Source organism: Lepidochelys kempii, chromosome 8 (genome assembly GCF_965140265.1).
Source record: "Lepidochelys kempii isolate rLepKem1 chromosome 8, rLepKem1.hap2, whole genome shotgun sequence".
NCBI lineage: Eukaryota > Metazoa > Chordata > Testudines > Cheloniidae > Lepidochelys > Lepidochelys kempii.
In genome coordinates, this window is record NC_133263.1 from 104806182 (window position 1) to 104832919 (window position 26738).

At 43.6% G+C, this 26738-nt stretch overlaps 1 protein-coding gene and 1 long non-coding RNA gene across 6 annotated transcripts in view; one reads left to right on the plus strand and one right to left on the minus strand.

The window, feature by feature from the left end:
- The window catches only part of TESK2 (testis associated actin remodelling kinase 2), a 121570-nt gene that overhangs the window by 85723 nt on the left and 9109 nt on the right, over window positions 1-26738 (plus strand). For 4 of the 5 annotated variants that reach the window (XM_073357891.1, XM_073357890.1, XM_073357894.1 and 1 more), the window contains 4 exons: window positions 11509-11591; window positions 13595-13670; window positions 15444-15527; window positions 19081-19167. In XM_073357891.1, coding sequence (XP_073213992.1) covers window positions 11509-11591; window positions 13595-13670; window positions 15444-15527; window positions 19081-19167 — 330 coding nt within the window. The remainder of the gene's footprint in view (window positions 1-11508; window positions 11592-13594; window positions 13671-15443; window positions 15528-19080; window positions 19168-26738) is intronic. The other variant, XM_073357892.1, reaches the window with a different exon arrangement.
- On the minus strand, window positions 18028-26719 carry LOC140916360 (uncharacterized). Its single transcript, XR_012160514.1, has 3 exons — window positions 22456-26719; window positions 22021-22169; window positions 18028-19007 (listed from the first exon to the last, which is right to left on the minus strand). It is a non-coding gene; the product is annotated as an uncharacterized lncRNA (long non-coding RNA).

Below are 26738 nucleotides of genomic sequence, written 5' to 3' on the forward strand. Positions count from 1 at the left end.
CCTTCCCTTGGTGAATCCATGCTGACTGTTCCTGATCACTTTCCTCTCATGTAAGTGCTTCAGGATTGATTCTTTGAGGACCTGCTCCATGATTTTTCCAGGGATTGAGGTGAGACTGACTGGCCTGTAGTTCCCAGGATCCTCCTCCTTCCCTTTTTTAAAGATTGGCACGACATTAGCCTTTTTCCAGTCATCTGGGACTTCCCCCGTTCGCCACGAGTTTTCAAAGATAATGGCCAATGGCTCTGCAATCACAGCCGCCAATTCCTTTAGCACTCTCGGATGCAACTCGTCCGGCCCCACGGACTTGTGCACGTCCAGCTTTTCTAAATAGTCCCTAACCATCTCTTTCTCCACAGAGGGCTGGCCATCTACTCCCCATGTTGTGATGCCCAGCGCAGCAGTCTGGGAGCTGGCCTTGTTAGTGAAGACAGAGGCAAAAAAAGCATTGAGTACATTAGCTTTTCCCAGATCCTCTGTCACTAGGTTGCCTCCCTCATTCATTAAGGGGCCCACACTTTCCTTGGCTTTTTTCTTGTTGCCAACATACCTGAAGACACCCTTCTTGTTACTCTTGACGTCTCTTGCTAGCTGCAGCTACAGGTGCGATTTGGCCCTCCTGATTTCACTCCTGCATGCCCGAGCAATATTTTTATACTCTTCCCTGGTCATATGTCCAACCTTCCACTTCTTGGAAGCTTCTTTTTTATGTTTAAGATCCGCTAGGATTTCACCGTTAAGCCAAGCTGGTCGCCTGCCATATTTATTATTCTTTTGACACATCGGGATGGTTTGTCCACTGAACCTCAACAGGGATTCCTTGAAATACAGCCAACTCTGGACTCCTTTTCCCTTCATGTTAGTCCCCCAGGGGATCCTACCCATCCGTTCCCTGAGGGAGTCAAAGTCTGCTTTCCTGAAGTCCAGGGTCCGTATCCTGCTGCTTACCTTTCTTCCCTGTGTCAGGATCGTGAACTCCACCAACTCATGGTCACTGCCTCCCAGATTCCCATCCACTTTTGCTTCCCCCACTAATTCTTCCCAGTTTGTGAGCAGCAGGTCAAGAAAAGCTCCCCCCCTAGTTGGCTCCTCTAGCACTTGCACTTGGAAATTGTCCCCTACGCTTTCCAAAAACTTCTTGGATTGTCTATGCACCGCTGTATTGTTCTCCCAGCAGATATCAGGAAAATTAAAGTCACCCATGAGAACCAGGGTGTGCGATCTAGTAGCTTCTGTGAGTTGCCGGAAGAAAGCCTCATCCACCTCATCCCCCTGGTCCGGTGGTCTATAGCAGACTCCCACCACTACCTCACTCTTGTTGCTCACACTTCTAAACTTAATCCAGAGACACTGGATTTTCCCCGGCTCTGGCCTATAAAAGTGGGGAGGGGCAGAGGAGCTGACCTGTTGCTCACAGGATGGGTGGGGGAAGGAGAGGGAGATTGAGCTCTGATTGGTTTCTCTGCAGATGGCCAATCAGAAGACGGCTTCCCCCCTTCCTTTCCCCTCCCACTCGTCTGCGTTGCAGACTAAAATTTGCTATCTTAATGTCGCTTTGGGGAATGGAATGTGATGCATGCATAATATTTGAAAGGGGCCTCATCCCTGAAAGCAAAAGTACAGAATGTGATCCAGCTCCAACACTAATTAAAATACAAGAGAAGGGGTTTTTTTTGTTCTCGCATGTAGTTTTTTCAAAAAATCCTGCAGCACACCTGTTCAGGCCTGATGGCACACCCTAATCCTTGTTTGGAAAATACACCACTCTAAGGAGTGCCTGGTGGTAGTGCAGCGGTAAAACAGTCTGTGATGATGGGATATGGAAAGGGCTACTGTAAACCATTGGAACTGATCCACAAAACCAGTAGGTTTTATTTTTAAAGCACAAAAGGTAAAGTTCATTAATAGGTCACAGTGGAGGTTGGCAGGCTAAAAGCTTGAGCCAACAGCTGTATTGTGAGCAGGCGAGAAGTATTGTTTCTCATTTTCTTCCAATTATGTTGTGAAGGGGGTAGGGGGTCACACAAATACCTAGATAGGGTCCTTGCCTTCTCTGTTCTTTGGAGGAGCAATGTACAAAATTCCTGCTCTCAAATGGACAGATATTTGTGAATTTCAAGACAGTGACTTTTGTTTTTCATGTTGTATTACTGTGTGAAACATACTTCAAATTGAAACTGAATGCTGTGAAAATTATTGGTTTTGACTGTACACCCTGCTGGAAGAGTGAATTTTGCTTTGGAGGAGGAAGGTGTTCCCATTGTCAGATTTAAAAACATAAATAAATCAGTAACTGCAGGAGACACACTATGACACACAGGAGTCAACTATGTAGGCCAAGTAGCTTTTAGCTACTGCTTTGAAGACATGGCTAACATCCTGTGGTATTCAATTGGCTTTGGATCGATGCGAGGACACTTACTGCAAATTCAGGGAAGATTTGACATGTTTTAGCCTTAGAATGGAAAGACTGTGGCATGGCTTGTATTGTGCAGGTATGGGGTGAGCAGAACCACCATTGAATGCTGTTTTTTTAACTGCTCCTCTTTCTTCAGTGCATGATGATCCCTATAAATCAAATGAGGACAAAAACAAGGGATTCAGAATATTTGAAAACACCCAAGCAAGCAGTGAGGATAAGGGAATGTAGTTTCCAGAAATCTGCTGGAGTCTGTTATTAATGAGATTAAAAGTCAGTTACTGTACAATGAAGCAGTTTCTTCTTTCTTTACCTATTATGCTCAACTGGGGCAAGAATATCCCACTACAAGAATTACTTTTAATAAGGGGGTTGTTTTACTGTAGGAATTTGGCATGAATGGAATCCCCCTACAGATTTTTTGCTTTTTTTTCCTTTTGGCAAACCTTATTTGATTCCTTATTCCTTTCATAGTGCAGAAATCACCGTAGCTACGTATAGTTTACTCCATTGAGTATGGTTGCAGGAATGTGCACTATTCTGGCAATAGTGTGGTGCGTGGCAATATATTAATGGTGTTAAGACCCACAAAAATGGAGACTTTTTACAAGAAAAAAATCCTGAAGTGAAACTGGAATTTTTTTAAAATTAAATTTTAAAATGTAGGATTATATGCTCCCTTTCATTTACACAGTGTGAAGAGCCACAGAACGCACAAATCCCATGGAGGGAGGGTCAGAGTGGGAAGCTCAGCTCTGCATAGTTGAGGAGGTACAATTAGGGGGCAGATTTAGGGCAAAAGCCTAACTTGAACTCCATCAGAAATTGAGGTCCTTTCCTCCCTCCCAAGTTATTTTTAGACCATGGCTGGTGTGTGTGAACAAGAGTCAATGCTAGGGTGACCATATTTCCCAAAGGGAAAACTGGATGCCGTGTGGCGCTGGCCCAAGCCACTCGGCTGAGAGCCCACCCAGTGTGGAGCTGGCCTGAGCCACTTGCCTGAGCCGCTCCCCAAACCCCATGTGTGGAGCCGGCCCAAGCTGCTCACCCAAGATCTGCCTACCCCCCATGCTAGGCTGGGGCTGGTGTTGCTGCTTGCTCAAGCCCTCCCTGCCCGCCTCCTGAACCCTCCCTCTCTCCCACATGGGGCTGGCATCACTGCTCCCCCACCGCATGTTCCTCCTCACTCCACTTCTTTGACAAAAGTGGGCATTTGTCCCGTTTCCTCTTGTCAACTGATCAAGTTGACAAGAACAAACGGGATAAATGCCTACTTTTGCCAGAAAAGTCTAAACGGCCAGGTCTTAAAAAAAAAAAAAAAAACCTGTCCTGGCCAAAATGGGATGTATGGTCACCCTAGTCAATGCTGTAAGTCAGAGGAGGGGACATGAGAGAGGCTAAGGCAGGGTATAGATGCCTGGAAAGACTACAGGGCTAATCCCCATGCATGGCTATTGCAAACCACTCCCTCGCCCAAATCTACACCACCGCAGGCTGTACCTCTCAGCACCCGTGAATTTGTTCTCCCTTTGGACACATTTTAAGATGAGGCCCCCTAATTAATGAGGCTTTTCTCCAATAGATTCTAACATTTCTGAAGTAGGTCAGATTATGCGTCTGAACTGTGGCCACTCTCACTCCTCAGGCTTCTAGCCCAGCCGGTCCTAGTCCCTGCCCCTCCCCTGTTTCTCAGTCTCCATCTCGCCACCCCAGACTCATTGTCCTAGAGTGCTACTCACTTCTGGTCTCATTGCCTAGCCAGTCCCAATGTCTGCGCTCCTGGGTCCCAGTTTCCCTCAGCCAGCCTCCAGTCCCAGGCTCCTTGTTCCAGTTTCCCCTCTCCTCCACAAGCTCCTTGTCCCAGACTACTTCCCCCAACCCCCTCCAGTCTAGCTCTTGTCTCCTTAGCAATCAAATCAAGCAGCTTCCTCCTCCATAAGAACAGCCATGCTCGGTCAGACCAGTGATCCATTTTGCTCAGTGTCCAGTCTCTGACAGTGGCCAGTGCCAGGTGCTTCAGAAGGAATGAAGAGAACAGGGGAATTTTGAGTGATTCATCCAGTCCCAGCTTCCGGCAGTTGAAGGGTTAGGGAAAGCTGGAGGATGAGGTTGCATCCCTGACCACTGAGGCGAATAGCCATTGATGGACCAATCCTCCATGAACTTCTCATTCTTTTTTTTTAACTCTGTTATACTTTTGGCCTTCACAACATCTGGCAACGAGTTCTACAGGTGGACTGTGTGTTGGGTGAAGAAGTCTTTCCTTTTGTTTGTTTTAAACCTGCTGCCTATTAATTTCATTGGGTGACCCCTGGTTCTTGTGTTATGTGAAGGGGTAAATAGCATTTCCTTATTCACTTTCTCCACACCAGTCATTATTTTATATTCCTCTGTCATGTCCCTCCTTAGTTGTCTCTTTTCCAAGCCAAACAGTCCCTGTCTTTTTAATCTCTCCTCCTATGAAAGCTGTTCCATAATTCTAATAATTTTTGTTGCCCTTTTCTGTACCTTTTCTAGTTCAAATGTATTTTTTGAGATGGGATGACCAGAACTGCACACAGTATTCAAGATGTGGGCATATCATGGATTTATATCATGGCATTATGATATTTTGTTTTATTTCCTGTCCCTTTCCTAATGGTCCCTAACATTCTTTTAGCTTTTTTGACAGCTGCAGCACATTGAGCAGATGTTTTCAGAGGATTATCAAATGACTCCAAGATCTTCCTTGAGTGGTAACAGCTAATTTAGACCCCATCATTTTATATGTGTAGTTGGGATTATTTTTTCCAATGTGCATTATTTTGCACTTATGAACATTGAATTTCATCTGCCATTTTGTCACCCAGACACCCAGTTTTGTGAGATTCCCTTTGTAACTCTTCACAGGCAGCTTTGGACTTAACTGTCTTGAGTAATATTTTTATCGTCTGCAAAATTTGCGACCCTGCAGTTCACTTCCTTTTCCAGATCATTTATGAATATGTTGAACAGCATCGGTCCCAGTACAGATCCTTGGGGGACCCCGCTATTTACCTCTCTCCATTGTGAAAACTGTCTATTTCTACCCTTGGTTTCCTGTCTTTTAACCAGTTACTGTTCTTTGCACACTGGCAGGGGTCATTGATAGCACAAGGGAAAGAGAGGCACTCTGCCCTCAATTTCAGTACCTGGGCTTGATTTCAGTCACAGGGAAAGTCCTGTTAGGACTGAGGCTGGAGCATGCTCAGAGCAGACAGTTTTCAGGGAATTTAGCTGCAAAGCTCTAGGAAGTCTCAAGTGAGCATGTACAAACTGCAATTTTTCAAAGGTTTACAACTTTGTCAGATTTGGTTGGATTATCATGGGGAAAGCAAAAGAGACATCCCTGACATGCAGGTCACTGCCTGCCAAGCTTCAACTCCCTGCTCCAAAGCATGGGGATGCCAGAGTTTCTCGACCAAAAAGTTACCAGTATTTAACACAGGCAAACAACATATTTTCCCTATGTCTCTTCCTTGGAAACAGCTGAACAGTTTTATCTGAAATTTTTCAAAAAAATTCAGCCTGAAGCAGATACCTGGTGTGGAAAGTTTCAGCCCAAACAGTTATTTTGACAGAGTTACAAACAACTGAAAACAGGGTCTTAGAATGGGAAGTGTCAGGCAGTCTTAACAGGTAGCACTACCAGCCTCACCTATAATAAGCTGTGGGAGGAGGAATCATACTTTTCACCCTGTATTGCTTGTTTCTTTTTTTAAAAAAATTTCAAAAAAAATGTTTCAAATTTTGTTTTATAGTCATTTTTTGTCCTCGCTACTGTCTGGCTCTCTTGTACTAGCAAAATGATGGTATTTGGATCCCAACACTGCAGGGGAATGTTCACATGCACAAAGTTGTCTTTCAGTGTGAATAATTCTAATGCAGCTTTGGTGTACAGTCTTATTTAAATGCAAAACATAATTTTTGTCTTAAATGAAATTGTCCTTTGGAATCATAGAATCATAGAATATCAGGGTTGGAAGGGACCTCAGGAGGTCATCTAGTCCAACCCCCTGCTCAAAAGCAGGACCCATACCCAATTAAATCATCCCAGCCAGGGCTTTGTCAAGCCTGACCTTAAAAACTTCTAAGGAAGGAGATTCCACCACCTCCCTAGGCAACGCATTCCAGTGTTTCACCACCCTCCTAGTGAAAAAGTTTTTCCTAATATCCAACCTGAACCTACCCCACTGCAACTTGAAAACATGATGTAATTTTAAACTTTGCCTACTGGGACTATGAAGTTGCTGTTTACATTTCATTGTCAGCATTGCTTTTGATACTGATAGGGTGGCTCTTTAAAACCAGCTGACACATCCCAGTTGACTTTTAAGTATTTTAACTAAGTAGCAGTTGTCATAGGATTGTAAATGAGTAACATTCCTGAATTTTTCTGTATGTCATAGTCTCGCTCTGTATCATAGTGAAAAATAAAATGGTGGAGATGCTTGGTCTGAACAACTTATTTTTAACACGAAAGTTTGTGAATCTGTTTATTTTCATCCGTGTTTATGCAAAATAGAAGGTTGCATTTTCCCTAGTAGGATTATGCTGTGCAAAGCAGATATTAAGCTCCCATAAGATACAAAAGGGCCTTTGTGTTCTCTCACATCTGTCTCTGCATAAACAGCTATGTTAACCCTTTAGGGCTGTACAGAGTTCCTTTCTTTTATTGAAGTGACTGTCTCAGCAAGGACTGAAGCCTCTCCATTTAAAAAAAAACAAACAAAAAATCAAAATCCAATATGGTGGTGTTGGGTTGTGTAAACCTCCAAAAGAAACAATGAGTCTCTTTATGGAGGAGTCCCACAAGAAAGCATAGAGAATTCATGTTTTATTGCATTGCGTCTTACACAAATAGTCTAGTGGTAGGTTGGAAGAGCTTTCTTAAAGGCCATATTGTAAAGCAGCCTGGCATTTTATTTCTTCGGCCATTCCTGCTGTCAGCCTTTCCATCAGACAGGGGTTTGAACTCTGTTATTAGTGGAACTTGGCATAAAAGTTCTTCTCACTGATGTAATTGCTTTTCTTTGCCTTCTCCAGAACCTGAACAATATCAGCTTGGTCAGGTGTTAGAGTAACCGTTCTCTGTGTGTTGCACTCTCTTTACTAAATAGTTTCTCTCTCTTAATTTAAAGTCGCTTTTCCACGTGTTAGGCCATAATACAGACTTTTCCCTTTCGATACCTATATTTTGTGTTTATGTTAAATTAATTTGGAAGTTTAGAGTGCATGCATAGCGATGTGCACTCTGAATGCAGCTCCTATCATCCTTATTTCTTATTGTGGGACCGGCAGGAGACTTTTCAATAATTGCATCAAAGGTCCATTAACGATCTTGTCTATGTTGTGGACTGCAGTGAAGCTTGGAGGATGAAAATTAATTCAGTGGTGCTGTGAATATTCCTAAAACCTTATTTGAGGTCTGGACCCAAGTATCACATCATAGAGTGAAGCACATCAGTGTGGAATGCTGTTGGTTTTTTTTTCCAGAAAATTGTTCTATTGTTTGACATGAATCCAGGAAACTCTAAGGGTGAAATCCTGGTCCCGTTGAAATCAATTGCAAAATTCCCATTGGGTCTAGGATTTCACCATAGGTGGGGTTTGAAGACTCTCAGGGCTTGCTTGCATACATACAAACTTGCACAGATTTAATTAATCACTTTAATTAAACTAATGTAAACCTCTGAATGGACACCCTTATTTTGGGCTGAGTGTCGTATTTCACCTGTTCCCAATTGACTTAAGCAAAACTAAAAAAGCCACTTTTGTACAGAAATACGTGTGTCCCTATGGGTTTAACTATAGTATGTCTACACTGCAAAAAAAGGTGTGGACTAACCAGAGTTGAGAAAACTTGGGTTAAAATAACAGTTGAAGATACAGCAACTCAGCTTTTAACTTGGGTAAGCAGTTTGAGTACAACCCTGGCAGTCCTATATGCTTGAACTTGGGCTGCTAACCCAAGTTAAAAGTTGAGTTCTCTCCCCTTCACTGGTATTTTAACCCAAGGTAAGAACACACCTTTGTGCAGTGTAGTTATACCCTCTCTCTGTTTAAATTCACACCTCATGTTCTGCCAGGGCAGCTTTCCCAGATAGACAAGGTCTCAGACGTCTACCAACAAAAGCAAGGAAATTTAGGAGTCCAGAGGTCTTCCTGGATTTAACTCTGAGCAGCACAGTGTGGCAGCACAGTTGGTAAATTCTTTGTAGGTAAAATCTGAGGCCTCAGGCTGCTCCCACTGTCTCCTGGGATTATGGAGGAGCTCACTGGCAAAACTGTCAAACCTAGAGCTGAGAGGCGCTGCTGGCGTGGTGCAGTGCCTGCTTGGCTTCCCTTCTTAAAATGCCACCTCTCAAGCCAGCCTTTGCCTCAGAGAACCCAGTTTGCAAGTTTCGCAGATTCTCCTACATATCAGTGAGTTTACAGCGGTAAGAAAACATCAGCTGGGAGCTATGCTGTGTTACGTGTATCACACGGGTGGGTTATTAACTGGTAATATAGACTAACAGACTAGTGAATACCCACTTCGTCCGATGCATGTAGTGGAAATTTCCAGAGGCAGGCATTAATATCCCTGCCTCTGGAAATTTCCACTACATGCATCCGATGAAGTGGGTATTCACCCATGAAAGCTTATGCTCCAGTACGTCTGTTAGTCTAAAAGGTGCCACAAGACTCTTTGCCACTTTTACACATCCAGACTAATACGGCCACCCCTCTGATAATTGGTAATAGTTTAATGTTGCACTTGGGAATTGAGGTTGATAAAAATGCCATACATCTTCATTAAGAAAAGGAGTACTTGTGGCACCTTAGAGACTAACCAATTTATTTGAGCATAAGCTTTTGTGAGCTACAGCTCACTTCATCGGATGCTGTAGCTCACAAAAGCTTATGCTCAAATAAATTGGTTAGTCTCTAAGGTGCCACAAGTCCTCCTTTTCTTTTTGTGAGTACAGACTAACACGGCTGTTACTCTGAAACCTATCTTCATTAAGGAATTTCTTTAGACTGAGAGTTGGTACATATTGCTGGTATAGGGACAAGTTGTGACCAGGGCACTCTGTCATGTTGGCAGAGGTTTTGCAAAACCTAAACCCAGTAGAAATGTTTCCATAGATCTCTAATTCCAATGAAAACATTTTTTATTTGGATTATTTGTTCCCCTGTAATGTTTCTAAACCAAACTTTGGAGCTTTGTGCTAGTGCATGAAAACCAGGTGAAACAAATTAATCCATTCTCGCTGATCAAGTTGAGTGAAATACAAAAAGGAAAAAAAAAAGTATTAATGGCAAGAAGTGTAAACTAGATTTTAAAAATTCCTTTAATATGAATAATTGAAGAGGTTAGAAGACTTGTTGGAATTTATAGAATGATTTTTTTTAAACCTGACATTCTTTTTAAAATTTGATCTTTGAATATTTATTAAAATTCAAACATGACATTTCACTGCATCTACCATGGGAAAGAATTGTACTGGTGAATTTTCTAGTGTCGGCACATGCTTATTTCTGTACAGAATACAATGAAATTCCACCTCAGTTTGAACCTTTACAGTAAGAGTTGAGAAATGTTTTATCCCTCTAGGATTTAAATGAATTTTACAGTGAACAAATGCTTAAACATTTGGCAGAGTGAATGAATGTGTGCTTTGATAAGAGATAACAAAGGCCATAACTGAGACATTAAAGTGCACTTTGGGTCAGTGTGGTTCACTTACCCTTGTAAAAATTTATGAATCCCAAAGTGAACTTTATTTATTATAGTTCAATCACATTAAACAAATAGGACTTTGGAACTAGGAATCTAAAGCACCATTCAGCGTTTTCGCTGCATGTTCATGAGAGCAGCATACTTAACCTTTTAATGAGAAGGAGGAGAAATTTATTTACTTTATGGACTGGAGTAGTGTCAGCTCTGGATAGGTAATCAATGGTGACCTGGACTTGATCTTTCAGACAAGAGAATCACTATCTTCAGCAGTTGCTTCACTCAGACAAGCTAACATGGTGGGGATTGGTGAGGAGTTTTTGTGCATCCAAGCACTATAAAGCTAACGACCCGAGTTTCCTGATGCTGGCTGATACTGCATAGTGTCACCCTGGAGAAGTCTGCAGAGGCATTGCTAGCTATCACTGCCCAGTGTATCTTTCTGTGGGCGCACGGAGCAAGGAATGCAGAAGTGGAATGAATTCTTCTGCAGGGAGCAGGGCAAAATGAGGAGTTCAAAGAAACTCAGGAAAAACGGAAATCAGCTGCCAGTTCTTTCAGTGAGGAGGAAGATATCAAGCACTGATCCTTTCATTCATTTTCTCCCCCAAAACAGTGCCTGCGCTCCGATGCTACGGGTCCTGAGTCAGCGAAGCACGTGCTTAAATGTTTTGCTGAATGGAGGCCTTTGAAAGGAAAAGATGCTAAGTCTCTGATTAGCTATTTCCTGCCAACTACATCCTTTCAATATGCAGTGGGACTATGTATTTGACTTGATTTGAGACTTAGCAGCACATTCAATTTCCTGTAGCTTATTTTCTACCAGAAACTGTTGGTGTAAATCAACAAGTACCTTTAAAATACAATTTTGTAAATGGTTAATTTAGCAAAATTACAATATGAAAATATTTAAAGGTCATGCTTTTCCTCATGTACTGTAAACCATACTAATTGGTGTATTGTGTTCTAGTCCTGCCTGGCATATCCTATAGAGAATCCCAAAGAGTCTTGTTAAGCAGTGTTTGTTTCAGATTTTACCAGTACAGGGACTAAACCATTTTAGCTGTTGCTGAAGCCCAGATACTTGCTGCCTCTGGTTGTCTGTTGCCTCAGCAAATTTGAGTGGATTATTAACAAAATATAAAACTGGTTGCATCATCTGAATCTTTGATGGGCACATGCCTGACTTCGGTGCAGAATTTGTGTGTAGTTGGGTACAAACAAAAGTCTCCCATAAATGAGTATCTTTAAAACAAGCTTTAAAAATCTTGCTCCAAATTTGAAAACAGTGTGGAATTTCAAACCCAGACAATATTTTAAACTTTCCTCCTTTCTCTTTAAATTTCAGAACTGTTTAATAAAGCATGATGAGAATGGTTACTCGGCAGTGGTGGGAGACTTTGGTTTAGCTGAGAAAATCCCTGATTGCAGGTATGTGGATTCTTCAGTACTAATCCAAATGAAGAGTCAGTGTGCTGCAGTTCTGTGATCTATGGAACTGAATGCCTGAGGGTTGTTACGTTTTGCTAGAACTCACAGAAAACAACCACTGATTTCAGTCTGAAGCTACAAGCTAGATGGAGACTTGGATAGTGGCACTTTTTCTTTCAATGTTCCAATGATCAGAGAGCTCGCCCAGGCATTTCAATAGGTCTCCAAAGCAGGATAGATTTACTTTTATATTTTTGTAAAGAACTCTGGGTGACTTATACTGAATGCTCACTTCACTGCTTCTTGGTTTCACAGCCAGTGTCCAAAAACATTAAAGTAGAGGAGGCCTCTTTCACCTCTGGTCTAGTAGTTGAAATTCAGGGTTGTAACTATCTGATGGCTGTTTGGCCCATTGTGGAATGAGATGATGATCTCCGTCCATTTGAGGAATGAACAGGTGACTGAATCTCACAAAACACGATCACAATTGGCAGCTGGCCTTTTTTTTTTTTAACCCATCCAGTGTAGAGGCCAAGGATTTGATTAAGCTATCGCCCCATCTGTATATAGTCCTGTGTGTTCAGGATTCTGGGACCATGGAATTTGTCAAAAAATTATGCCTCAGAATTTAAGCTCTAATTAAAATAGCTTCTAGCCTGTATGGCTGTAAGGAAAACATCAGGAACATAAACAATATAGTATTGTCTTACTGAGACTGCAAACAGTCTAAAACAATAGTTCAGGGAGTTGTGAAACTCCCCATTCATCTCAATGGGATGCTGACTCAAACAGTTTTAAATGTCAACACTGTTAACTTTTTCTACTATTGATAAATTCAGCAATAAATCCTGAATTTATTTCTCAATCCCTCACTACCTCCAATTCCTTCAGATGCCAGAAGCCTGAGCAGTCTATTACCAAGTCACCAAAACTTCCAGCTTCCCTTTCTAAGTTGGTGGTGCAGTGATGCATTTTCAGCACACATTTTTGAGATGCATTGGAAATCAAGAATGTAGGAATAGCCTAAAATAAATGCAACTTAGTATCAAAACAAATAACACAAGAGCTACTGTACTGATTGCATTATTCATTTTTAATTAAAACTTTAGTTTTCAAATTTGAACAGTGCAGCCATGTAATGTCCCATTTGCTGACCGCTGTGCCCTAGGGCTTAAGGGAGTGTACCACAGAATGTAGATACCACTAACCTCAGAGACTCAGTTTTTAGAGGTGGTCCTTCAAAATCAGTGTTGCAGCAAGCTTGCACTGCTGCTGTATATGTTCATGAACAAGACTGCAGTTTCTGAATGTGTGGAGATATTGTAGATCAGATTAATACAAATTAAAATCACCTCTGATTGACTGCTTCTCTTAGGTTTTGTTCAGTGGGATTCACCAGATAACCCTACTTAGTGAATTTTTGAAAATTTTAAATAAAATTTGCAAGTCAATTTTCAAGGTTTTTGTTTCTATTTATTGTGTGGGCCTCAGACCAGACTGACTTCTTTCAAAATGGTGAGCAGAATCTTTCTAAATCTTTACAGCCTGTCATCACATTGTCAGGGATAAGACTTCCTGGGTGGAATAACTTTCAGAACTGCTCACAGAGAGCCCTCCAGTCACATAACACAAGAAAAGTCTTTCCCTCTTTGAAAATGTACTTGAAAATAAAGATCTCTGTCAGCCCCTGCACAGATCAGGGGACCTATTCTGCTAACAGCTTGGATGCTGAGGGTCCAAAGACTGATGGCTATAGAGTCTAGAGCTATTGAGGGGGCTTACAGAAAATGAAATTAAATAAATGTTGTTTCAGCAAATTGTAACAGCCTGCTCCTTCATATGCTGTCCTGGGACTCTCAGGACCTTTCCATGTACAAAAGAGTAGAATCCAACATGAATTATATGGAAACCACTCATACTGTCTTTTCTATGCTGAAAAGCTGCTCGTGAAATGTTTTAACTTTTTTCTCTCTCTCTCCCCCACCCTCCTTGAATGCGGAAAGTGAGAAGCTTCCAGTGGTAGGCTCGCCCTTCTGGATGGCACCTGAAGTTCTCAGAGATGAGCCTTATAATGAAAAGGTGGGTATGTTTTTAAATGGAGTGTGGTTATTGGTTATTTCTTTTCAGTGCAGCCTTGGAGGTTTGGGAATATCAAGAGCTTTAAAGTTGTCTTGCCACTGTGACTTAGTGTTTCCTTAGAAGAGTTTGTCGTAAAGGATTCTGAAAAAAGAATGTTTTCTACACTTGAAGCGAGGGTACCAATTCTGACTACAGCTCAGTAGAAACCTAGATAGAATTAAGTGGTCCTTGTGGACTTATACAATTATTTTTGAATTGAAAAATAAAAGATCCACATTTTAGGGTAGAAATTCTACATTTGACATGCCCAGATAAAAGCTGCTAGGGAAAATGCTCGTAAGTTCCTTTCTTTTGAGGCATTGGGAAATGGCTCTGTCAAAGGAGAGCAGTGGAGAAGAGGGAGGTGACTGGGACCTAGAAAACAATATTTTCAGCCAAGCTCTGCTTAACACAGCTTTGTCCACTTGGCATCCCAGAGAAGCTTGCTAGCTGTTAGCTGATTTCCCTCCTGTGAGCGCCACTCTCTGGGGTAAAGTCCACACTCTGCTAGCATTCAACACCAGTGTGCCTTGTGTCCTCCACCTTTAGTTTGCAGAACTGAAGCAGCTGCACAGACATTAGCACATCAAAGCATTATCAAAGTTCCATCTATTTAACTTGTGTTTGGGTGTTCTATTTCTAATTCAGGTCATGTCTATACATACAGCGGTGCAGCTGTACGGATAGAGCTGCAGCACATCTGGTGAAGATGCTCTATGCCAACAGGAAAGAGCTCTCCCGTCGTCCTAAAAAAACACCTCAGTGAGCAGCTGAAGCTATGTGTGGGTGGGAGAAGTTCTCCCGCTGACGCACAACTTGTGCACATGAGCGCGTTTGTCACTGTAACTTGCGACAGTCAGGGGGGTGGAATATTCACACCACTGAGTGACATGAGTTTTGCTGACAGAAACGGTAGTCTCAACATAGCCCAAGAATGCCACTTTACCCAATCTCCTTGGGGCATAAAGGTCTGAAGGAGAAGCAATTGTAAGTTAGCTTTCCCACCAGTGCAGCTGCGCTGCTGAAGCCCTTGGAGAAGAGGCTACCTACACAAACAGGAGACCTGCTCCATCGGCAGAGGTACTCCACCTCCCTGAGAGGTGGTAGCTGTGTCGAGAGCAGAAGCCCTCCTGTTGGCATAGTACAGTCTACGCCGGGGGTTAGGTTGGCATAGTTACGTCACTCAGGGATGTGGATTGCCACACCCCTGAGCGATGTAGTTATACCGACATACATGTGTAGTGTAGACCAGGGCAGGGCTAAGTGTCATGTAAGTATGCCTTGATCCCTGAGGGGGACACCCTGCTACTGCTCTGTAGACCTGGCTTCCATGTTTGCTCAGGTTTAATAACTTGGGCAAATGCCAGATGGCAAGAATCTGTGAAACTCTGACTCCCTGAGAGCAAGTGATAAATGAGTCTGTCTTGTGAATGAACACTGCATCGGGAAAGGGGAGCAGGATTTCATTTGTCTTTACACTGCCAGCGCAGCAGTGTCTGAAGTAAAATTTAACACTCCATTGCAGGAATTTCATTCTAACCGCACTGTGAGCATGTTTCCACTCAGTGAAAATGTGGGAAATGTTACTGTCAGGTGTTCGTCATGGGGCTCTGGGGGTGGATGGCTGCTCTGGACAGCCTTTGAAAATCACCCTGTGGTCAGGAGAAACCCAGTGGCAGATAAGAAGGCTGAGTGTTCATAAATAAGCTATGTGGTTATTTTTTCCTCTCTCAGGCGGATGTGTTCTCCTACGGTATAATTCTCTGTGAGATTATAGCCAGGATACAGGCAGATCCTGACTATCTCCCTCGCACAGAGGTAAGTGGTGAGCATGTATACGGGCTGTGGGAGGTGGGGAGTGCTCATGGGTGATGCTTGGTCATTAATAATTGCAGCATGGCTGCCAAAGACATGACGAATGGCTGTTACAGTTAAGGGGGCCTCTAACAAAGCATCTGTCCTTTGGCAGAGCTTCTTGCAGAGAATGACACTGAGACCACATTTTTAGCACAGGGTTACTCAACCTTCCTCCAACTGAAGATTGCATTGGAAACTTGCCAGGAGGCCAAGAGCTGCACCTAATTGGCATAACATGGAATAGATTGCAGCCACCTTCCTGTTTCATAAAGAGGGGCAGCTTGAAGAGGCTGCCAGTTTCAGCAAGCAGCGCTCCATTATGGATCAAGATGGAATGCTGCATGCTGGGACCAGCATTCTCTGTGGGCCACTCCTCTTTATTAAACAAGTAAGTGGCCATGGGACACATTTTGACCCAGCCCTGTTTTAGTTTATACTGTATTAAGCACCATGAACCTGATCCAGAATCTTTTGAAGTCAGTGCAAATGCTCCCATTGACTTCAGTTCCTCCAGGGCAGATTGGAAGAGGCCCTGGAGGTTTTTCGCCTTCCTCTGTAGCATGGGGCACGGGTCACTTGCTGGAGGATTCTCTGCTCCTTGAAGTCTTTAAACCACGATTTGAGGACTTCAGTAGCTCAGACATAGGTGAGAGGTTTTTCGCAGGAGTGGGTGGGTGAGATTCTGTGGCCTGCCTTGTGCAGGAGGTCAGACTAAATGATCATAATGGTCCCTTCTGACCTTAGTATCTATGATTCTAGGTCAGGCCCCATCTGTTGAGTAGTTTTTGGTCTTCTTTGGGCTGATGTGAAATCCCCTCCCCCTTCTCCAGTTCAAAAAATTTACAACTGCTCAGGATTTAAGCTGTTGTGAAGCAGGTGTTTTCCTTTCTTCCATCTCCCTTCAGAAGGGGACACCTTGAGGGACCTGATGATTTTGCAACTAGTCCCAATGCAAAATATTGCAAAGTTGACCATTTCATCAGTTGGCTGTGATGAAAACTTAGTTTCCGGTTTCGTCACAGACTAACTATGCAGTTCATTTACACAGTTTGAACTAATGATGGGCAAACGTAATAATACAGGATAGAGCTCCCAGAACCACATGAACAACGTTGTATGTGAAAATCTCCTTTGTATTAATTAGACTACAAACTGTGTAATGTTCTCTCCACTGATGTGATCAGTGGCATAGCAGCATGTGCCATAAAATCACCTTGAATAATAAAATGTACTACAAAGCTCTCAAAGGTAGGACCAAATCTGAAAAGTAGTGCTTTTAATTTTATATATTGCCTCACTGGAGCTGGACCAAGCCAATAACCTTAATTTTTTAAACCCATAGACATGATTCAAAACATTTTAAACATGGTGAATTCCCTTCCCTGATCAGCTTTCAGGTTTTGGCAGTTGTTTCTATCTCTCATTCACTCTACCTGCATGGTGTCCCCCCTCCAGACTTTCCCTGTCTCTAGAGGCTTCCTGTTCTTCCTTTTCTGCACTTTGATTCATGGCCCGTTAAGTTTTGCTGTTCATTTTCGTCCCTTTTCGGTCTCATATCTGGTTTCCATGTCCTATTGTCTTTATTGCTCTTGCAGCTGCTGTTTTTTTCTCCTTCTATATCCCTTCTTACCTTTCAGTTTATTTCCTCTTATCTCTCCATCCTCTGCCCACAACTTTCATTCTCCCGCTCCCCCTTTCTTCCTGTCTTATTTTTCTTGCCAGTAACAGATGCTGATTAGTCAGTAGCATGTGTTCAGATCACTGTCAAAGGGCAGTCTTCTGGATCCCTAGAGTTTTCACTGGATGTTGAAGGATCCGTTAAGTCTCATTTTAATATTGATTGAAACCATTCAACCAGTCCCAAATGAAACAAACGAAATATGGTATGACATTCACGAGGGTACAATCTGGACAGCTGTGTCCCCTCTAATCTCCAATCTGGGGTGTCTTTTACATGGCTTTACTGTGAGAACAACCACTTCTGGTCCTGCTCTCACAGAGCATCTAGCATGCAAAATCACTCCCAGCTGAATTGTATGAGTGTTCAAGCTAACCACTCATGAATTACATTACAGGGTGACACCAGTAAATTCCCAGTCCCAGACTTGTCCCCAGAAATGTGCGTGTTGTACTGCCCAGCTCTTTTCTTCTGTGCAGTGCAAGCTCACAGAAAGTCCATTTCAGTAATAGAAGACGATACGCAAAATCTTGTTATCCCAAATGGAGGTTCCCAAACACTTCAATCCAAACATTGGTTTAGATAAAAGAAGCTTACTAACTACAGAAAGAGAGATTTTAAGTCATTACAAGTAATGAGGCATAAAAGTTAGTATTGGTTACAAAGAAAATAAAAGATAATATGCAAACTAATAACTAATTTAGCAATAAGAAAAGGAGGACTTGTGGCACCTTAGAGACTAACAAATTTATTTGAGCATGAGCTTTCGTTTTTGTTAGTCTCTAAGGTGCCACAAGTCCTCCTTTTCTTTTTGCAAATACAGACTAACACGGCTGCTACTCTGAAACCTGTAATTTAGCTATCTAAATGTATTCAAAGCAAAGGCTTTTCTCACCTCATGCTTTTTACAGTCTTCACTGACAGAAAGCTTCCCAGCCAGGACCCCTCCCCCAGTTCCGTTTCTTCGGTCGTTGTTGCTTCCATGAGCAGAGAGAGAGGAATGGAGAAGAGAGGTGTTGTGTGTCCTCTATTCTTATATCTTTCTCTCCTCTTCGAGGAGTACCTCCAGCTGGGGTACAGGCGACAGCCAGTCTGTCACACAGGAGCCCCCAGCTGTTTCATTGCCAAAATGTAAATTTCTCATTCATACCCTTCTTCCTGCCAAAGAATGGCCATTTTCCCAGGTAATAGACTATTTGATTATTCGGACACCTGGCTGAGGTGCTGACTAGCCTTTTGTCTCCAAGGAACTGCTTTGAGCTGCTTTTCAAACCTTGGAACATGTCACAAAAGCGATATACAGTAAAATCTTATAACTTTACATACAATGCTGCTACACTAATTTTACAATAACAGTAATGTTCAGTAGGTTATGAGTTTTCAAATAATACCTCACAAAGCATACTTTGTACAAAATTTATCGTAGTCTTGTAAAAGTGTTGATCATACATGCACAGTCTGTCACAGATGGGTCCCTTCATAATTGCCTCCTGCTTTGAATAGCTGTAAACTAAAATAATAGATACACATTGGAATTGTGCAGACATCTGGAACTAGAAGGTAATGAATTATGACCTGGTTCAGGAAGAGTGATGGCTTTGAAGTCAAATCATTCTCCTGAAAGCCTCTTCTAGCAGATAATCCCCATGGGAAATTCAGTCTGCCCATTGCAGTGCACGAAGTTTTCTCACACATACTCGTTTCCCTGTGGCTGCTCGCAGAGGTGGTGTTAATGGTTATTCCTGATAACTGTATGTAGCAACCTTTGAAATGAAGATGGTTGGGGAAATAGAGGGGAAATGTACATCAGGACCACTCTTTGTTCTGTTTGTGCAGAATTTTGGATTAGATTATGATGCCTTTCAGCACATGGTGGGAGATTGTCCACCTGACTTCCTCCAGATGACCTTCAACTGCTGTAATGTGAGTACTCTGCTCAAAGGGGAAGAGCAAAACCAGTGCCCTCCAAAATGCATAACTACAGTTTGTTTTAAACAAACAAATTAGTGCTTACCCAGCTTCCTGAGCCAGTGGGACTGGTATGCAGAGCAACCTCTAGCAGACTGCCCCTGTGTGCTCTGGTCAAAACTAGTTGTGTTTTACTAGCATTACTAGGGTAGTGGACCCCTTAGAATCCAGCCACCATAGTGCATAGACACACTGATTTATTAGAAATTAATTCTCTGTTGTCTTTCTATAAAGAAGGCAGGAAAGAAGCTTGAAGAATCACTGAAATCTCCTAATATTTCTTTGTAGCCTCTTGTGGGAAGAGAGAAGATGACAAAATCCTGATTAGAGCAATTCTCTGAATGAATGAATTTAGGAGGACTGTGTGAAGTGGAGCAATGTGCAATAAGCTTTCAGCAGCCATTGGCATAAAACTGTAACGATACTTAGCTGTGAGGTAGCACTTTACATTTTCAAAGCACCGAAGAGACACTGACTGATGCTTAGGTTCCACTCTCATTTTTACAGCTAGCAAAACTAAAGCACAGAGAGATGAAGGGCCAAATTTTCAAAAGTGACCGTTTAATACTTCTTTAATGTCCCTATGAGTGTTCTGTGTCAGGATGTGCTCGCCCATGTGCTCTTAATTGGAGATTTTGTCAGCAATGTCTGCAGGTCCATGCCTGCACCCCAGAGACCTTTGTGATCTGATCTGAGGGTGTATAAGAAGGGAGTGGACCTGCCACCTCTCCAGTTCCTTTTCAATCACCTGCATCTTGAGACAGAGCCTTGTGGTGTCCTTAGCTAGCTATGCAGCGTGCTACCGCTCTCAGTGAACCTTGTCTTTCCTTTGGTATTTTCTTTGTTTATAGTTATTTAACAGTTTGTGCTTTTATGACAGGGGTGTGTTCCCCTTCCCCTCTTCACTTGCCTGATCTGTGCCTGGTTCCCCCCCCCCCCCCCCCCCGGCCTTGATCTGTGGGCTTGAGTACAGGTGATGCTAAGACCTGAAGCTTCAAACCCTGCCAGACCTGCTGCAGGTCTCTTCCATTCAAGGGCCTCAGGTGGTTTAGTGACATCACAAACTGGTCCCTTTGTTCTCTTTTGGGCACCTGAACACCTGTGACAAGTAGAAAATACCATGGATTGCAGACAACTCAATGGTCTCACCAAATCCAATACCGGCCCATAGGACCAGCTGAACCCCCCTGGAAGAAACCCAGGTTCACTAAGAAAGGGCTGCCTTTTGGAGTGACCTCACAGTCAGCAACACCCTGAAAACAACTGCTTTGACCATTGGTCAAGGGTCACAAACTCTCCCACTGCAGATCCTGTGCTGCACCTATCCCGCCTCCACCTTTACGGGGATAGTCTTTCCCATTTTCTCTTTCTGGAAGTGCATCACCTTAGACGGATGGATCCTGGAGGTGAGTTCTACTGGTTACTTCATCCAGTTCAGCTTCTTTCTGACTTCCCTCTTCACCCCCCAGTACCTCTTCAGGGACCCTTTTCACAAGGGTCTCTTGAGGCAGGAGGTACAATCCCTCCTCATGCTAAGGGCAATCAAAACTTTTCCACTAGGCTTCATCAGAAAAGAGTTCTAATCTCTGTACTTCCTGGTCCCAAGGTAAAATGGAGGGTGGAAACCAATTCTGGACCCCAGGACTTGGAACCCCCTTGTCTGCTCTCAGTGATTCAGATTGGTAACCCCAGCAGTGATGATTCCCTCTCTGGACCTGGGAGATTGGTTTGTCTCCCTTGATCTTCAGAATACTTATTGTCATATTGTCACACACTTCTCGCCCAGACGTGTGTGACTTTTCATGGTTGGCAGGGACCACTACCAGTATAGTATCCTACTCTTCGGCCTTTCCACTGCCCCAAGGATCTTTGTTCTTGGCTGCTGCAGCCCATCTTCTCCACATGAGAATAATAATCTTTCCCTACCTGGATGACTGGCTCCGGAAAGGTTGCTCATTTCTCAAGGTACAGCCAACAGCAGTATGACCCTGTTTCTGTTCCACTTACTGGGCTTCCTTCTCGACACAGAAAAGTCTACCCTTCCACCCACTCATCAAATAGACTTCATCAGGGCCACTCTGATCTTCCATCACTACCAGAGCATACTTGCCCAAAGACAAGATTTGTCACAATGTCCAACCTTGTTTCAACAATACCACAGAGCCTGCAAACTACAGCAAGGACTAGCCTGCACGTCCTGGGCCGCGTAGCAGCCTGTATGTTTGGGATACCCTTAGCAAGACTACGCTCTTGGTGCCTTCAAGCCTGGCTGAGAAGCATCACTGCCCCAACAAGCACAGTCTAGCCAAGTGGGTGCCTGTACTTCAGAGGGGCCTTGATTCTCTAAACTGGTGGAAAGACCCCAAAACAGTGTTTGAGGGAGTTCCATTTTTTCAGCTTCTGCCCACAAGGATGATCACTGCAGACTCCTCCTTGATAGACTGGGGTGCACACTCCCAAAACTTCACAGCTCAGAGCAAATGGATCCCTCAGGTGGCGATACTTCATATCGACATATTAGAGCTCAGAGCTGTTTGTTACACTTGCCAGCACTTCCTAACCCACATCTGGGGCCACCTGGTCAGAATATTGCTGGACAATAGAGCAGCAATGTATTATATCAATTGACAAGGAGAATCATGGTTCCAGTCTTTATGCACTAAATCAATAAAACTATGGAACTGGTGACTAGCACGCCACATATGGATCTCAACAGTTTATATACCAGGAGCACAGAACACAATGGTGGGTTTCCTTATTGACCATGAGCGGGAGCTGAACAACAAGGTATTCTCAGAGATGTCTTACCTAGGGTCATCCAGAGAGAATCTCTTTTCGTGTCGCCATCCAGTGCAAAGTGCAAACAAGGGGAGTGTTTCCACAACTTGACTCTAGTCATCCCTTGGCCTGGCATATTGCTATATGCTTATCCCATGATGCCTTTCCTGCTCAAGGCCCTAAACAAATTAAACCGAAAAATGAGTAACCTGTCTCCACTATGACAGTGCTAAGAGGATGGTGTGGTTCCCAGAGCTGATTCGTATATGTCTGTCTGTCTAATCCCTTCTCCACCTTCCCCGACAGCAAATCTCCTCGTCCAGGAATCAGGACCCATCCCCACCTCTCAGCACTTCACCTCAAGCCATGGCTACTAGATGACTCTGTGCTACAGAACAAGTCTTCTCCCCAGAGCCATAGACAGTGTTGCTTAATGATAGAAAACCTTTGACAAGACAGACTTACCTCCAGAAGTGGAAACGCTTCCAGACTTGGTGCAGCCAGCAGTCTATATCTCTGCTCGAGTCCTGACACTCATTCTGGATTACCTGCTGAATTTAAAAACCAAGACTTATTGCTGAGCTCCATTAAGGTTCACCTAGCTGCCATCACAGCTTTTCACCACTTCCCCCATCAAGGGGTTTTCAGTCTTCACGCAGCTGATCACTGCAAGGTTTATAAAAGGCCTGTTCAACCTCTTCTGTCGTGTCAACTTAGTCCTCCATGCACTGATGAAACCCCCATTTGAACCTGGGCGGGAACTGTTCCTCCTTCATTTGTCCCTTAAAACCTCGTTCTTCACAGGGGAGGGATAGCTCAGTAATATGAGCTTTGGCCTGCTAAACCCAGGGTTGTGAGTTCAATCCTTGAGGGGGCCATTTAGGGATCTGGAGCAAAAATTGGGGATTGGTCCTGCTTTGGGCAGAGGGTTGGACTAGATGACCTGCTGAGGTCCCTTCCAACCCTGATATTCTATGATTCTGTCCCCTTAGCCAGGAGAGAGGGGAGCTTGGAGCCTTAATGGGTGACCCACTAGTGGTCTCTTGTGGTAAGGTGACCCTTCACCCACACCTTCACTTTCTACCTAAAAGTTCTTCCGAATTCCACGTTAATCAGGAGATTCACATACTGGCGTTTTTAAGAAATGTGTCTCCATACACTGGACGAAAACAGAGCTCTTGGCTTTTATCTAGACAGAACTAGGCCCTTTAGAGATTCACCTAGGCTTCCATCTCAGTCCTAGAAGGAATGAAAGGACAGGCGATTTTCACCCAAAGACTGTCCAAATGGGTTCCAGGATGCATCTTAGTTATGAAGCCGGGGGGCGGGGTGGGTTTGTGTCCCCAGCCCCATACTTGTTCCACCAGGACTCCAATCTACACCTGTAGCCCTACTGAAAAACATATCTGTCTCACACATCTGCAGGGCAGCTACCTGGTATTTGGTGCACGTGTTTTCCCACCTCTATGCTCTTGTGCCTTCTTCCAGAGCTGACACAGCTTTTGGGGACACTGCTATACAGTCCCTACTGAATCCATCTCCTTGGCACCCTCCTTGTCACTGGAGTACTGCTCAGGAATCTCCTGATGCGGAGCATCCATAGGGACACTACTCGAAGAAGAAGTTACTTATCTTGTACAGTAACTGGAGTGCTTTGAGATGTGCATCCTTATGGGTGCTGCACTACCCACCCTCTGCCTTGGAGTCTTTCATTGGATTTTCATGATTGAGAAGGAACTAGAGTGGCAGCAGGTCTGGCCCTTCCCTACATACATAAGGCTACACAAGGGTGTCTAGGAAGCAGGTGCAGACCCACAGACTGCTGATGAATATCTCTGATCGAGAGTGCCTAGCCGTGCCTACGTTCTGACATGGAGCACACCTAGGGGGACACATCTTGAACTCCAGTTACTGTACAAGGTAAGTAACCTGCCCTTGTGGCTGTCTCTCTTACTAGGTGGCCAGCTTACAGTATCTTTTAGGCATGATTTTGAGGTACCTGAGCACCTGAATAAATTCAGTTGGAAATGTGGGTGCTCCCAATGAGTTCCGTTGGATGTGGGCCCTCTGCTGCTTTGATAATCAGATCCAACAGCGTCAAGCTGCACACCCAAACTTAGAGGCCACTTCTGGAAATGTTGGCCTTCAGCAAGCTATTTTAGGACAAAGAGCAAGTTAGTGCCAGAGCCAAAAGCAGCCTGGTCTAGAGGAATTGGCATGGGGGAAGGGAGTCAGGAACACCCAGGTTCTGTTCTTGATGCTGCTAGTGACTTTGCCCTATGACCACAGGCAAGTCACTACACCTCTCTGCCTTGATTTCTCCATTAATTCAGTGAAGAGAACACTTCATGGGTTGTTGTGAGGATCGATTAATGTTTATTAAGTGCTTTGAACATTTGAAGTATTCTATATAGTGAGTGCTAAATAGCTTTATTAGAGCTAGGGTTAAAATGTGAGAGTTCCCAGGGCCAGGCTTAGTCAGTTAGACCATGGGGCATGATTAAAATCAGCTTCCCAGCACTAGATGGAATTCTTAGTGGGTGAAGCTTTTCTCTGAGAGGGGAAATGACTTTTATATTCTCATATAAGAATTAGCTTTATTTACGGAGGGAGAACTGTTACTTATCAGCTAGCACCAAATGTGCTCCCCAATTAAACATTCCTTCCCTGAGTGTGACTGTGGGCCCAAAAGCAGCACCAGGAAATGCACTGAAACAATTGGCCCATGGATTTAACCATTAACAAAATTCCTTTCACTGTAGGGCATGTTGTAATACATTCAACAAATACACTTGGTGAAAAGGAATCCCGATAAGGTTTCCTTGTATCTTTACACACTCTTTGTGCTTTGCTAGTAAGCGATCTTGCTAGTATGTGAGCTATATCTCAAGGTCTGCACTGAGGGTGGAAGCAATCATATCTCATGTTCTTATTATTTCAAAAGTCAGCAAACAGTAATGGAAACTGTATGGCTCAGCGTAATTAGCTGCACCATAAATATGCAGAGACATGGTGTTTCCTGCAGCAAGTGACAACGTTTAAGACTCTAGGGAGAGCAGTGCAAACAGAAATACAAGTTTAGTGCATAAAAAAACTTCTGTAATTCACTGTTATGGTTGAATTTAAACATGGCCAAGTCAGGAAATCAAAAATCAAAGTCCCTACTGCAGCTATAAGTCACACTGCATGCAGACTTACAAATGAAACCATGTGTGTTCATTCAAAAAGTTCCATGGGTATAAGGTGGGCTGTGGGATCTACAGTCTTGGGGGCTGAATCCTCAGCTGCACCAGAGCAGATTTAGAGCAGCTGAGGAGGGAGGAGGCAAAGGTGGCTCTAAGTTACCTTTCTGCTGCCTCTACCCCTCACAGATCCTGGCCTAAGAGTTGTTCTGATTTCTTACAGCTTGCGGTGGGCCCCAGGGTCCATTACATAGATAAGGGTTCCCAAAGCAGTGTGCTCTGGCGCCAGCCCTTCCCACTCTCTGTGGCATGGGGAGAGCACAGAGCTGGCTATGCTGGCTTCACGCCACCCAGATATTCTCCTATGTCAGAAATACCCATCTGCCCTTTTGTGCCATTTAAAGCAACCAGAATGGGGCTGAGGATTTGGTCATATATTCTTTATTGTTGTATGTCTGAATTCTCAGCCATAATGTTGCATCCCTGGCCAGTGATTTTAGTTTTCCTCAGTCAGTTCCATCTCCTAGGAACTGCAGGGCAGCTTCAGGGAAGCCTCTGAAAGCCTTTTACAAAGCATTGCTGCCTCCTGAGCATTGCATTGTGGGTGGGATCTGTCTGAGGCTATCTGTAATGCAAGGACTCTGATTTCGGAGTCAGGAATTTCTTCTCTGTTTGCTTCTAGCTGATGGTCTTCCTGTGTTTCTAGCTTTGTATTTAAGTTAATTTTTATCTGCGGAATTAAACCTTTTTACATAGAGCAGCTTAACATACAACCTGTGCTAAGGCCCTGTATCTAGTAGGCAACCCCTGTCTTGAGTAGCCACTTGAAAGGGTCACCATGGTTTCCCATACAGTTCGTTTTAACCTTTACCTAGAGACTTATTTCTACTTGGCAACAGATTTTCGCTGGCTCAGTGGTGGTCCTGTAAGATGCTGTTCACAGCGTATTGGCTTTATCTACCTATATACAGTCTCGCTTCTTGTCTGCTGCAGGAATTCTGTAGTAGAGATCCAGGACCAATCACACTGGGCACTGTGTGGAAACGAACAAGGGCAAAGTGGAAAGCAATAATATTTAAAGGTGTCAGATTCTTGTCGAATGAGCTAGGCTGTCTGGGCAGCTTTTCATAACAGCCACTAGTAGTTCAAGGAAAAATTTAAAAACTTTTTAAATAGTGACATGCCTATGTAGGAACAAACAGCTCTGAGTATAATTTGCACTGATCCAGGCATCCTTTGAAACTGGATGGCTATGTAATCCTTCAGAAGTTACTGCGATCCAGAAATAGATCCTTGCACTATGAACTCCCCAATATAAATAGGAACGTTGCACTCCCCCTTAGGGAGTTTAATTAGGCTCCAGATCGTGTCCACTACATAGGAAGCCTGAGGCTTGACAGTTAATTGTGAAGTCTTCTTTGTAATTGTAAATCAGCTCGGCTAAGATTTACTAATGGACATAGGCTGTGATACGGACTTGCTGTTCCCCCCCAACTTTCGGTCACAAAGTTTGCACTGGGCATGGAATTATGTTCCATTTTCTAAACCCCCCCCCCGGCCCTTCCC